The sequence below is a fragment of the Pararge aegeria genome, chromosome 11 (genome assembly GCF_905163445.1).
Source record: "Pararge aegeria chromosome 11, ilParAegt1.1, whole genome shotgun sequence".
Taxonomy (NCBI): domain Eukaryota; kingdom Metazoa; phylum Arthropoda; class Insecta; order Lepidoptera; family Nymphalidae; genus Pararge; species Pararge aegeria.
This window is the reverse complement of record NC_053190.1, coordinates 6,085,162-6,101,121: the sequence shown is the minus strand read 5'-3', so window position 1 is coordinate 6,101,121 and position 15,960 is coordinate 6,085,162. Positions and strand designations below refer to the sequence as shown.

General features: G+C 30.7%; 1 protein-coding gene across 1 annotated transcript in view; it reads left to right on the top strand.

The window, feature by feature from the left end:
* The window catches only part of LOC120627717 (facilitated trehalose transporter Tret1-2 homolog), a 44,894-nt gene that overhangs the window by 17,108 nt on the left and 11,826 nt on the right, over window positions 1-15,960 (top strand). The window contains exon 5 of the mRNA XM_039895741.1: window positions 15,614-15,758. Coding sequence (XP_039751675.1) covers window positions 15,614-15,758 — 145 coding nt within the window. The remainder of the gene's footprint in view (window positions 1-15,613; window positions 15,759-15,960) is intronic.

Sequence of the window (15,960 nt, the reverse complement as noted above, 5' to 3'; positions counted from 1 at the left end):
AGGTCCACGTAAACTCTGGTTGAGACCCTACTTTAATCAGTCTGAAATTAGACAAATACGTTTCCTGTTATCATAGTTAAATATACCTACAGCGGTGTTGTAATAATCAGTAGGTATTGTAGGTGTAGGTGAAGTTAGCAGAGCATTTGCCAGCAGATCAAAAATAAAACGGAGTTCTCTTCGCATGCAGCTGAGTTCTAGAGTTCCTGATGATTTTTACGAATAGTTCTGGCGTTTTTACCCCCAAAAAAAGGGTGTCAAAAAATGATCTGCTAACTTCCGATAGCAGATCATTTTCGAGCAAATCAAAATTTGATGCTTGTTCTGGACGCATGCAGCTTAGATCTATAGTTCCTGATACTTTTTAATAATAGTTCTGTCGTAAATACTGAAAAAAAAATACTTAAAGAAAATAACCCTAAACATCCTATCGTACACAAAGACCTTTGAATAAAACATTTTTTAGACCCGTACTCTCTCGAAACTCTTTTCTTTCTCACACATCAGTATATAAACTATAATAAAAAAATATTAAAGTTCTTATAAATCAAGTTTCAGAGTCACCACAACAAACATGAAAATTTATTTTCTTAAATAATTACATAAAATAATACAAAACATTTGTTTTTGAAAACCCTACCTATTAAAGGGGTAAGAACTCTTTTGTTTCTGTTGAAGCATCATAACGCCTGAAACATAACATAAAACCAAGCCTCAAACACTGTTATTCGAGACTGCATATCAGACGTCAATATTTTCAATCCAAAAGAATTATATGAGGAATAATTTTTTTGAAAACCCATTAAACCTCACAGCTAAAAACTCTTAAATTTCTGATAGAACGCTACTTACACTATAACACGATAAAAATTCAAGCCTAGAACACACGTACTTTAGACTGCATATCACACTTCAATATTTTAATGTCTAAAAAATTAAATAACAGAAAGTATAATTTTTTTTTGGCAACCCTATAGACCCGACAGCCTAGAACTCTTAAAATTCCGATAGATCACTACTAACACTAAAACATAATTAAAATTGAAGCCTAGAACACTCGTACTTTAGAGTACATATCACACGTCAACATTTTAATGTCTAAAAAATTAAATAACAGAAAGTATAATTTTTTTTAGCAACCCTATAGACCACACAGCCTAGAACTGTTTAATTACTGATAAAACACTTCATACACTATAATACAATTAAAATTCAAGCCTAGAACACACGTACTTTAAACTGCATATCACACGTCAATATTTTAATATCGAATAAATTACATAACAGAAAGTTTAATTATTTTTGGCAACCCTATATTTCACACAGCCTAGAACTCTTCTGTTTCCGATAGAACACTACTAACACTATAACATAATTAAAATTCAAGCCTAGAACACTCGTACTTTAGACTGCATATCACACGTCAATATTTTAATGTCTAAAAAATTAAATAAAAGAAAGTATAATTTTTTTTGGCAACCCTATATTCCACACAGCCTAGAACTCTTTTGTTTCCGATAGAACACTACTAACACTATAACATAATTAAAATTCAAGCCTAGAACACTCGTACTTTAGACTGCATATCACACGTCAATATTTTAACATCGAAAAAATTACATAACAGAAAGTTTAATTATTTTTGGCAACCCTATATTCCACACAGCCTAGAACTCTTTTGTTTCCGATAGAACACTATTTACACTATAACATAATTAAAATTCAAGCCTAGAACACTCGTACTTTAGACTGCATATCACACGTCAATATTTTAATGTCTAAAAAATTAAATAACAGAAAGTATAATTTTTTTTGGCAACCCTATAGACCACACAGCCTAGAACTCTTTAATTACTGATAGAACACTTCTTACACTATAACACAATTAAAATTGAAGCCTAGAACACACATACTTTAGACTGCATATCACACGTCAATATTTTAATATCGAAAAAATTACATAACAGAAAGTTTAATTATTTTTGGCAACCCTATATTCCACACAGCCTAGAACTCTTCAGTTTCCGATAGAACACTACTAACACTATAACATAATTAAAATTCAAGCCTAGAACACTCGTACTTTAGACTGCATATCACACGTCAATATTTTAATATCGAAAAATTAGATTACTTGATTTGTATTTTTTTTAAGAAACCCATCCTACAGCCTAGAACTCTTTAAATTCCGATAGATCACTACTAACACTAAAACAAAATTAAAATTGAAGCCTAGAACACTCGTACTTTAGACTGCATATCACACGTAAATATTTTAATGTCTAAAAAATTAAATAACAGAGTGTATAATTTTTTTTGGCAACCCTATAGACCACACAGCCTAGAACTCTTTAATTTTTGATAAACCACTTCCTACACTATGACACAATTAAAATTCAAGCCTAGAACACTCGTACTTTAGACTGCATATCACACGTCAATATTTAAATTTCAGAAAATATGTATTACTTGAGTTATATTTTTTTTTAGAAACCCTTGACATACCACAGCCTAGAACTCTTTTGTTTCCGATAGAACACTACTAACACTATAACACAATTAAAATTCAAGCCTAGAACACTCGTACTTTAGACTGCATAGCACACGTCAATATTTTAATATCGAATAAATTACATAACAGAAAGTTTAATTATTTTTGGCAACCCTATATTCCACACAGCCTAGAACTCTTTTGTTTCCGATAGAACACTACTAACACTATAATATAATTAAAATTCAAGCCTAGAACACTCGTACTTTAGACTGCATATCACACGTCAATATTTTAATATCGAAAAATTAAATTACTTGGTTTGTATTTTTTTTAAAGAAACCCATCCTACAGCCTAGAACTCTTTTGTTTCCGATAGAACACTACTTACACTAAAACATAATTAAAATTGAAGCCTAGAACACTCGTACTTTAGACTGCATATCACACGTCAATATTTTAATATCGAATAAATTACATAACAGAAAGTTTAATTATTTTTGGCAACCCTATAGACAACACAGCCTAGAACTCTTTAATTTTTGATAAAACACTTCTTACACTATAACACAATTAAAATTCAAGCCTAGAACACTTGTACTTTAGACTGCATATCACACGTCAATATTTTAATATCGAATAAATTACATAACAGAAAGTTTAATTATTTTTGGCAACCCTATATTCCACACAGCCTAGAACTCTTTAATTTTTGATAAAACACTACTAACACTACAACACAATTAAAATTCAAGTTTAGAACACTCGTACTTTAGACTGCATATCACACGTCAATATTTAAATTTCAGAAAAATTTTATTACTTGAGTTGTATTTTTTTTGAAACCTTTGACATACCACAGCCTAGAACTCTTTTGTTTCCGATAGAACACTACTAACAATATAACATAATTAAAATTCAAGCCTAGAACACTCGTACTTTTGACTGCATATCACACGTCAATATTTAAATTTCAGAAAAAATTTATTACTTGAGTTATATTTTTTTTTAGAAACCCTTGACATACCACAGCCTAGAACTCTTTTGTTTCCGATAGAACACTACTAACACTATAACATAATTAAAATTCAAGCCTAGAACACTCGTACTTTAGACTGCATATCACACGTCAATATTTAAATATCGAAAAAATTACATAACAGACAGTTTAATTATTTTTGGCAACCCTATATTCCACACAGCCTAGAACTCTTTTGTTTCCGATAGAACACTACTAACACTATAACATAATTAAAATACAAGCCTAGAACACTCGTTCTTTAGACTGCATATCACACGTCAATATTTTCATATCGAAAAAATTAAATAACAGAAAGTATAATTATTTTTGGCAACCCTATAGACCACACAGCCTAGAACTCTTTAATTACTGATAGAACACTTCTTACACTATATCACAATTAAAATTCAAGCCTAGAACACACGTACTTTAGACTGCATATCACACGTCAATATTTTAATATCGAAAAAATTACATAACAGAAAGTTTAATTATTTTTGGCAACCCTATATTCCACACAGCCTAGAACTCTTTAATTTTTGATAAAACACTACTAACACTATAACATAATTAAAATTCAAGCCTAGAACTCTCGTACTTTAGACTGCATATCACATGTCAATATTTTAATATCGAAAAATTAGATTACTTGGTTTGTATTTTTTTTAAGAAACCCATCCTACAGCCTAAAACTCTTTTGTTTCCGATAGAACACTACTTACACTAAAACATAATTAAAATTGAAGCCTAGAACACTCGTACTTTAGACTGCATATCACACGTAAATATTTTAATGTCTAAAAAATTAAATAACAGAGTGTATAATTTTTTTTGGCAACCCTATAGACCACACAGCCTAGAACTCTTTAATTTTTGATAAACCACTTCCTACACTATGACACAAATAAAATTCAAGCCTAGAACACTCGTACTTTAGACTGCATATCACACGTCAATATTTTAATATCGAATAAATTACATAACAGAAACTTTAATTATTTTTGGCAACCCTATAGACAACACAGCCTAGAACTCTTTAATTTTTGATAAAACACTTCTTACACTATAACACAATTAAAATTCAAGCCTAGAACACTTGTACTTTAGACTGCATATCACACGTCAATATTTTAATATCGAAAAAATTACATAACAGAAAGTTTATTTATTTTTGGCAACCCTATATTCCACACAGCCTAGAACTCTTTAATTTTTGATAAAACACTACTAACACTATAACATTATTAAAATTCAAGCCTAGAACTCTCGTACTTTAGACTGCATATCACACGTCAATATTTTAATATCGAAAAATTAGATTACTTGATTTGAATTTTTTTTAAGAAACCCATCCTACAGCCTAGAACTCTTTAAATTCCGATAGATCACTACTAACACTAAAACATAATTAAAATTGAAGCCTAGAACACTCGTACTTTAGACTGCATATCACACGTCAATATTTTAATGTCTAAAAAATTAAATAACAGAAAGTATAATTTTTTTTGGCAACCCTATAGACCACACAGCCTAGAACTCTTCAGTTTCCGATAGAACACTACTAACACTATAACATAATTAAAATTCAAGCCTAGAACACTCGTACTTTAGACTGCATATCACACGTCAATATTTTAATATCGAAAAATTAGATTACTTGATTTGTATTTTTTTTAAGAAACCCATCCTACAGCCTAGAACTCTTTTGTTTCCGATAGAACACTACTTACACTAAAACATAATTAAAATTGAAGCCTAGAACACTCGTACTTTAGACTGCATATCACACGTCAATATTTTAATATCGAATAAATTACATAACAGAAAGTTTAATTATTTTTGGCAACCCTATATTCCACACAGCCTAGAACTCTTCAGTTTCCGATAGAACACTACTAACACTATAACATAATTAAAATTCAAGCCTAGAACTCTCGTACTTTAGACTGCATATCACATGTCAATATTTTAATATCGAAAAATTAGATTACTTGGTTTGTATTTTTTTAAGAAACCCATCCTACAGCCTAAAACTCTTTCGTTTCCGATAGAACACTACTTACACTAAAACATAATTAAAATTCAAGCCTAGAACACACGTACTTTAGACTGCATATCACACGTCAATATTTTAATATCGAAAAAATTACATAACAGAAAGTTTAATTATTTTTGGCAACCCTATAATTCACACAGCCTAGAACTCTTTAATTTTTGATAAAACACTACTAACACTATAACATAATTAAAATTCAAGCCTAGAACACTCGTACTTTAGACTGCATATCACACGTCAATATTTTAATATCGAAAAAATTACATAATAGAAAGTTTAATTATTTTTGGCAACCCTATATTCCACACAGCCTAGAACTCTTTAATTACTGATAGAACACTTCTTACACTATAACACAATTAAAATTGAAGCCTAGAACACACATACTTTAGACTGCATATCACACGTCAATATTTTAATATCGAAAAAATTACATAACAGAAAGTTTATTTATTTTTGGCAACCCGATATTCCACACAGCCTAGAACTCTTCAGTTTCCGATAGAACACTACTAACACTATAACATAATTAAAATTCAAGCCTAGAACACTCGTACTTTAGACTGCATATCACACGTCAATATTTTAATATCGAAAAAATTACATAACAGAAAGTTTAATTATTTTTGGCAACCCTATATTCCACACAGCCTAGAACTCTTTTGTTTCCGATAGAACACTACTAACACATTAAAAATACAAGTAGTTAACAACGATTAAAAGAGAACTTAATTTAATAATAAAATTAAATACTTTGCTATCGATTCATTGTTGAACCTTGTTTTTTATAATAAGGTTTATTCATAATAATAAAATTATTATAGGAGGAACTAAAGATTATTATATTTTATTATCATAAATACAGTCACTTAAGTTTAATTTTTCTTACTTTCTTGGACTACATAAGTAACTTATCCAGGCTGGTTGAGTACAACATTAACGTAGCCTAGTTGTAAGTAATTATTTTCGGAACTTGCTCCAAAAGTATACATATAAGTATATATAAGTTAGGTTAACTAATCCATAAGGACAAGGCACTGATATATAATTGATGATTAAATGAGCTTACCTGTTAGTGAAATTCAATCATAATTATACGAAGGTGCCTTGTCCGAAGGGGATTAGTTATTTCCTCCCACCCAGGGTATTATACCCTAGAGAAGTTCCGAAAATATTGATACATAACTCTAAAAGGAATAAGTTGTCCCAAAGGTGGACCGACAAGCAAAAGTACTTCCTACCCACAAAGAAAATTAAAAAATATCTGCACACATATATGAAATGTTTTCTCAAAAATAGTGTTCAGCAGTGGCGACTCAAATGTGAGACTACATCTATATAAGTATATATAAGTTAGGTTAACTAATCCCCTTCGTATAATTATGATTGAATTTCACTTACAGGTAAGCTTATTTAATTATCAATTTTCTGTTTTTTTTTTGTCCAGCTTTTCGGCTCAGATGGCATGACTATGGCTTCATGTAAATTATTATTGGGCATTTCTGGTACCACATGTTGTGTATATAATAAGATGGGGTGTTATTTTAGTTCTTGAAGTGGCGGATTCGCGTTTGCTTCTGAGGCCATCATACTTATACCAGAACTCGCCGGCTAGTGCGACGTGTATTATGTAATATTGACGTGTGATATGCAGTCTAAAGTACGAGTGTTCTAGGCTTGAATTTTAATTGTGTCATAGTGTAGGAAGTGGTTTATCAAAAATTAAAGAGTTCTAGGCTGTGTGGTCTATAGGGTTGCCAAAAAAAATTATACACTCTGTAATTTAATTTTTTAGACATTAAAATATTTACGTGTGATATGCAGTCTAAAGTACGAGTGTTCTAGGCTTCAATTTTAATTATGTTTTAGTGTAAGTAGTGTTCTATCGGAAACAAAAGAGTTTTAGGCTGTAAGATGGGTTTCTTAAAAAAAAAACAAACCAAGTAATCTAATTTTTCGATATTAAAATATTGACATGTGATATGCAGTCTAAAGTACGAGAGTTCTAGGCTTGAATTTTAATTATGTTATAGTGTTAGTAGTGTTTTATCAAAAATTAAAGAGTTCTAGGCTGTGTGGAATATAGGGTTGCCAAAAATAATTAAACTTTCTGTTATGTAATTTTTTCGATATTAAAATATTGACGTGTGATATGCAGTCTAAAGTACGTGTGTTCTAGGCTTGAATTTTAATTGTGATATAGTGTAAGAAGTGTTCTATCAGTAATTAAAGAGTTCTAGGCTGTGTGGTCTATAGGGTTGCCAAAAAAAATTATACTTTCTGTTATTTAATTTTTTAGACATTAAAATATTGACGTGTGATATGCAGTCTAAAGTACGAGTGTTCTAGGCTTCAATTTTAATTATTTTTTAGTGTTAGTAGTGATCTATCGGAATTTAAAGAGTTCTAGGCTGTAGGATGGGTTTCTTAAAAAAAATTCAAATCAAGTAATCTAATTTTTCGATATTAAAATATTGACGTGTGATATGCAGTCTAAAGTACGAGAGTTCTAGGCTTGAATTTTAATTATGTTATAGTGTTAGTAGTGTTTTATCAAAAATTAAAGAGTTCTAGGCTGTGTGGAATATAGGGTTGCCAAAAATAATTAAACTTTCTGTTATGTAATTTTTTCGATATTAAAATATTGACGTGTGATATGCAGTCTAAAGTACGTGTGTTCTAGGCTTGAATTTTAATTGTGATATAGTGTAAGAAGTGTTCTATCAGTAATTAAAGAGTTCTAGGCTGTGTGGTCTATAGGGTTGCCAAAAATAATTATACTTTCTGTTATGTAATTTATTCGATATTAAAATATTGACGTGTGATATGCAGTCTAAAGTACAAGTGTTCTAGGCTTGAATTTTAATTGTGTTATAGTGTAAGAAGTGTTTTATCAAAAATTAAAGAGTTCTAGGCTGTGTTGTCTATAGGGTTGCCAAAAATAATTAAAGTTTCTGTTATGTAATTTATTCGATATTAAAATATTGACGTGTGATATGCAGTCTAAAGTACGAGTGTTCTAGGCTTCAATTTTAATTATGTTTTAGTGAAAGTAGTGTTCTATCGGAAACAAAAGAGTTCTAGGCTGTAGGATGGGTTTCTTAAAAAAAAATACAAACCAAGTAATTTAATTTTTCGATATTAAAATATTGACGTGTGATATGCAGTCTAAAGTACGAGTGTTCTAGGCTTGAATTTTAATTATATTATAGTGTTAGTTGTGTTCTATCGGAAACAAAAGAGTTCTAGGCTGTGTGGAATATAGGGTTGCCAAAAATAATTAAACTTTCTGTTATGTAATTTATTCGATATTAAAATATTGACGTGTGATATGCAGTCTAAAGTACGAGTGTTCTAGGCTTGAATTTTAATTGTGTCATAGTGTAGGAAGTGGTTTATCAAAAATTAAAGAGTTCTAGGCTGTGTGGTCTATAGGGTTGCCAAAAAAAATTATACACTCTGTTATTTAATTTTTTAGACATTAAAATATTTACGTGTGATATGCAGTCTAAAGTACGAGTGTTCTAGGCTTCAATTTTAATTATGTTTTAGTGTTAGTAGTGTTTTATCAAAAATTAAAGAGTTCTAGGCTGTGTGGAATATAGGGTTGCCAAAAATAATTAAACTTTCTGTTATGTAATTTTTTCGATATTAAAATATTGACGTGTGATATGCAGTCTAAAGTACGTGTGTTCTAGGCTTGAATTTTAATTGTGATATAGTGTAAGAAGTGTTCTATCAGTAATTAAAGAGTTCTAGGCTGTGTGGTCTATAGGGTTGCCAAAAATAATTATACTTTCTGTTATTTAATTTTTTTGATATGAAAATATTGACGTGTGATATGCAGTCTAAAGAACGAGTGTTCTAGGCTTGTATTTTAATTATGTTATAGTGTTAGTAGTGTTCTATCGGAAACAAAAGAGTTCTAGGCTGTGTGGAATATAGGGTTGCCAAAAATAATTAAACTGTCTGTTATGTAATTTTTTCGATATTTTAATATTGACGTGTGATATGCAGTCTAAAGTACGAGTGTTCTAGGCTTGAATTTTAATTATGTTATAGTGTTAGTAGTGTTCTATCGGAAACAAAAGAGTTTTAGGCTGTAGGATGGGTTTCTTAAAAAAAATACAAACCAAGTAATCTAATTTTTCGATATTAAAATATTGACATGTGATATGCAGTCTAAAGTACGAGAGTTCTAGGCTTGAATTTTAATTATGTTATAGTGTTAGTAGTGTTTTATCAAAAATAAAAGAGTTCTAGGCTGTGTGGTCTATAGGGTTGCCAAAAATAATTATACTTTCTGTTATGTAATTTATTCGATATTAAAATATTGACGTGTGATATGCAGTCTAAAGTACAAGTGTTCTAGGCTTGAATTTTAATTGTGTTATAGTGTAAGAAGTGTTTTATCAAAAATTAAAGAGTTCTAGGCTGTGTTGTCTATAGGGTTGCCAAAAATAATTAAAGTTTCTGTTATGTAATTTATTCGATATTAAAATATTGACGTGTGATATGCAGTCTAAAGTACGAGTGTTCTAGGCTTCAATTTTAATTATGTTTTAGTGAAAGTAGTGTTCTATCGGAAACAAAAGAGTTCTAGGCTGTAGGATGGGTTTCTTAAAAAAAAATACAAACCAAGTAATTTAATTTTTCGATATTAAAATATTGACGTGTGATATGCAGTCTAAAGTACGAGTGTTCTAGGCTTGAATTTTAATTATATTATAGTGTTAGTTGTGTTCTATCGGAAACAAAAGAGTTCTAGGCTGTGTGGAATATAGGGTTGCCAAAAATAATTAAACTTTCTGTTATGTAATTTATTCGATATTAAAATATTGACGTGTGATATGCAGTCTAAAGTACGAGTGTTCTAGGCTTGAATTTTAATTGTGTCATAGTGTAGGAAGTGGTTTATCAAAAATTAAAGAGTTCTAGGCTGTGTGGTCTATAGGGTTGCCAAAAAAAATTATACACTCTGTTATTTAATTTTTTAGACATTAAAATATTTACGTGTGAAATGCAGTCTAAAGTACGAGTGTTCTAGGCTTCAATTTTAATTATGTTTTAGTGTTAGTAGTGTTTTATCAAAAATTAAAGAGTTCTAGGCTGTGTGGAATATAGGGTTGCCAAAAATAATTAAACTTTCTGTTATGTAATTTTTTCGATATTAAAATATTGACGTGTGATATGCAGTCTAAAGTACGTGTGTTCTAGGCTTGAATTTTAATTGTGATATAGTGTAAGAAGTGTTCTATCAGTAATTAAAGAGTTCTAGGCTGTGTGGTCTATAGGGTTGCCAAAAATAATTATACTTTCTGTTATTTAATTTTTTTGATATGAAAATATTGACGTGTGATATGCAGTCTAAAGAACGAGTGTTCTAGGCTTGTATTTTAATTATGTTATAGTGTTAGTAGTGTTCTATCGGAAACAAAAGAGTTCTAGGCTGTGTGGAATATAGGGTTGCCAAAAATAATTAAACTGTCTGTTATGTAATTTTTTCGATATTTTAATATTGACGTGTGATATGCAGTCTAAAGTACGAGTGTTCTAGGCTTGAATTTTAATTATGTTATAGTGTTAGTAGTGTTCTATCGGAAACAAAAGAGTTTTAGGCTGTAGGATGGGTTTCTTAAAAAAAATACAAACCAAGTAATCTAATTTTTCGATATTAAAATATTGACATGTGATATGCAGTCTAAAGTACGAGAGTTCTAGGCTTGAATTTTAATTATGTTATAGTGTTAGTAGTGTTTTATCAAAAATAAAAGAGTTCTAGGCTGTGTGGAATATAGGGTTGCCAAAAATAATTAAACTTTCTGTTATGTAATTTTTTCGATATTAAAATATTGACGTGTGATATGCAGTCTAAAGTACGTGTGTTCTAGGCTTGAATTTTAATTGTGATATAGTGTAAGAAGTGTTCTATCAGTAATTAAAGAGTTCTAGGCTGTGTGGTCTATAGGGTTGCCAAAAATAATTATACTTTCTGTTATTTAATTTTTTCGATATGAAAATATTGACGTGTGATATGCAGTCTAAAGAACGAGTGTTCTAGGCTTGTATTTTAATTATGTTATAGTGTTAGTAGTGTTCTATCGGAAACAAAAGAGTTCTAGGCTGTTTGGAATATAGGGTTGCCAAAAATAATTAAACTGTCTGTTATGTAATTTTTTCGATATTTAAATATTGACGTGTGATATGCAGTCTAAAGTACGAGTGTTCTAGGCTTGAATTTTAATTATGTTATAGTGTTAGTAGTGTTCTATCGGAAACAAAAGAGTTCTAGGCTGTGGAATGTCAAGGGTTTCTAAAAAAAAATATAACTCAAGTAATAAATTTTTTCTGAAATTTAAATATTGATGTGTGATATGCAGTCAAAAGTACGAGTGTTCTAGGCTTGAATTTTAATTATGTTATATTGTTAGTAGTGTTCTATCGGAAACAAAAGAGTTCTAGGCTGTGGTATGTCAAAGGTTTCGAAAAAAAATACAACTCAAGTAATAAAATTTTTCTGAAATTTAAATATTGACGTGTGATATGCTTTAAGTCTAAAGTACGAGTGTTCTAGGCTTGAATTTTAATTGTGTTGTAGTGTTAGTAGTGTTCTAGGCTTGAATTTTAATTGTGTTGTAGTGTTAGTAGTGTTCTATCGGAAACAAAAGAGTTCTAGGCTGTGTGGAATATAGGGTTGCCAAAAATAATTAAACTTTCTGTTATGTAATTTATTCGATATTAAAATATTGACGTGTGATATGCAGTCTAAAGTACGAGTGTTCTAGGCTTCAATTTTAATTATGTTTTAGTGTAAGTAGTGTTCTATCGGAAACAAAAGAGTTCTAGGCTGTAGGATGGGTTTCTTAAAAAAAATACAAATCAAGTAATCTAATTTTTCGATATTAAAATATTGACGTGTGATATGCAGTCTAAAGTACGAGTGTTCTAGGCTTGAATTTTAATTATGTTATAGTGTTAGTAGTGTTCTATTGGAAACTGAAGAGTTCTAGGCTGTGTGGAATATAGGGTTGCCAAAAATAATTAAACTTTCTGTTATGTAATTTATTCGATATTAAAATATTGACGTGTGATATGCAGTCTAAAGTACGAGTGTTCTAGGCTTCAATTTTAATTATGTTTTAGTGTAAGTAGTGTTCTATCGGAAACAAAAGAGTTCTAGGCTGTAGGATGGGTTTCTTAAAAAAAATACAATTCAAGTAATCTAATTTTTCGATATTAAAATATTGACGTGTGATATGCAGTCTAAAGTACGAGTGTTCTAGGCTTGAATTTTAATTATGTTATAGTGTTAGTAGTGTTCTATCGGAAACTGAAGAGTTCTTGGCTGTGTGGTCTATAGGGTTGCCAAAAAAAATTATACTTTCTGTTATTTAATTTTTTAGACATTAAAATATTGACGTGTGATATGCAGTCTAAAGTACGAGTGTTCTAGGCTTCAATTTTAATTATGTTTTAGTGTTAGTAGTGATCTATCGGAATTTAAAGAGTTCTAGGCTGTAGGATGGGTTTCTTAAAAAAAATTCAAATCAAGTAATCTAATTTTTCGATATTAAAATATTGACGTGTGATATGCAGTCTAAAGTACGAGTGTTCGAGGCTTGAATTTTAATTATGTTATAGTGTAAATAGTGTTCTATCGGAAACAAAAGAGTTCTAGGCTGTGTGGAATATAGGGTTGCCAAAAATAATTAAACTTTCTGTTATGTAATTTTTTCGATGTTAAAATATTGACGTGTGATATGCAGTCTAAAGTACGAGTGTTCTAGGCTTGAATTTTAATTATGTTATAGTGTTAGTAGTGTTCTATCGGAAACAAAAGAGTTCTAGGCTGTGTGGAATATAGGGTTGCCAAAAAAAATTATACTTTCTTTTATTTAATTTTTTAGACATTAAAATATTGACGTGTGATATGCAGTCTAAAGTACGAGTGTTCTAGGCTTGAATTCTAATTATGTTATAGTGTTAGTAGTGTTCTATCGGAAACAGAAGAGTTCTAGGCTGTGTGAAATATAGGGTTGCCAAAAATAATTAAACTTTCTGTTATGTAATTTATTCGATATTAAAATATTGACGTGTGATATGCAGTTTAAAGTACGTGTGTTCTAGGCTTGAATTTTAATTGTATTATAGTGTATGAAGTGTTTTATCAGTAATTAAACAGTTCTAGGCTGTGTGGTCTATAGGGTTGCCAAAAAAAATTATACTTTCTGTTATTTAATTTTTTAGACATTAAAATGTTGACGTGTGATATGTACTCTAAAGTACGAGTGTTCTAGGCTTCAATTTTAATTATGTTTTAGTGTTAGTAGTGATCTATCGGAATTTTAAGAGTTCTAGGCTGTCGGGTCTATAGGGTTGCCAAAAAAAAGATATACTTTCTGTTATTTAATTTTTTAGACATTAAAATATTGAAGTGTGATATGCAGTCTAAAGTACGTGTGTTCTAGGCTTGAATTTTTATCGTGTTATAGTGTAAGTAGCGTTCTATCAGAAATTTAAGAGTTTTTAGCTGTGAGGTTTAATGGGTTTTCAAAAAAATTATTCCTCATATAATTCTTTTGGATTGAAAATATTGACGTCTGATATGCAGTCTCGAATAACAGTGTTTGAGGCTTGGTTTTATGTTATGTTTCAGGCGTTATGATGCTTCAACAGAAACAAAAGAGTTCTTACCCCTTTAATAGGTAGGGTTTTCAAAAACAAATGTTTTGTATTATTTTATGTAATTATTTAAGAAAATAAATTTTCATGTTTGTTGTGGTGACTCTGAAACTTGATTTATAAGAACTTTAATATTTTTTTATTATAGTTTATATACTGATGTGTGAGAAAGAAAAGAGTTTCGAGAGAGTACGGGTCTAAAAAATGTTTTATTCAAAGGTCTTTGTGTACGATAGGATGTTTAGGGTTATTTTCTTTAAGTATTTTTTTTTCAGTATTTACGACAGAACTATTATTAAAAAGTATCAGGAACTATAGATCTAAGCTGCATGCGTCCAGAACAAGCATCAAATTTTGATTTGCTCGAAAATGATCTGCTATCGGAAGTTAGCAGATCATTTTTTGACACCCTTTTTTTGGGGGTAAAAACGCCAGAACTATTCGTAAAAATCATCAGGAACTCTAGAACTCAGCTGCATGCGAAGAGAACTCCGTTTTATTTTTGATCTGCTGGCAAATGCTCTGCTAACTTCACCTACACGTATTGTAGGTATTAGAGAAGGTAATTATTTTGTTATGAATATAAAATGTAGGTAAACAGTAAAATAGGTAAATAGTATTTATTATTCAACAAGTCTATTGAACTCGTTAACCGAAGATGAAAATGTTTACAATTAGAGTTGGCCTTAATTTAATTTTGTATTTTCTATAACCCTTTAATCCATCTCAATAGTATGATTTCCAGATTAACGAACTATCCATAATACGAACGATCCATATAATATTTCACTTAAAGTCTATAACTAAAATCTCATCTGTGTGTCGGTGTGTGATGAGGCAATCTATTAGTATGGCAGTAATTTTTTTACACACAAATATGGGATTCAGTTTCTATGCTATCGTACTAGAATGCTCAATCTCTTAGTAGTACGACAGATAGGTGGTAACTAGCGACTATTGAAGCCATCCTCCTGACCAGTGGCGTGCATAGAGGGTATGCACAGGGTATGCAGATGACTTAAAATTTAGAAAATCCCCAGTACGAGTTATAAATACTTAAGGGTAGGCTTATTAAAACTCTTACAATGCATATCCTTAACGTTTTATATAACTCGCCCTGGAGAATTTCTTTATTTTATATCATCTGCATACCCTGTACATACCCTCTATGCACGCCACTGCACCTGACCAGACCAGAGATAATTCATATATATCCTCAATTGCCGCTGTCTGGATCGAACATAGGGCCTCCGACTCCTTGGATCACTGCGCTAGGCAGGTCGACAAAAGACGCCTATTTTTATCACTATTGGCAGGATATTTGATATATGTTTCGAATATAATCCGTACCTTGTTTTTTCAGGTCAGCGAGTGCTGTGACCCTCAGATCCGAGGGCGCTTGGGTTCATTGCCCACCCTCTCTATGTCACTGGGCATCCTCATCTCTTACCTAGCGGGCAGCTTGCTCTACTGGAGACACCTGGCCTTTCTATCTGCTATATTTTGTGGTAAAACATTTACATATTTTTGTTAAAAAAATTGTCAAGTGCTGCTTTCCACCTCACACATATTAAATCACTACATATTTTAAAACAAAGTCCCCGCCGCGTCTGTCTGTCTGGGTGCGATAAACTAAAAAACTACCGAAAGGACTTTCATAAGGTTTTCACTAATGGATGGAGTGATTAACGTATATTTACGTAAAAAAAA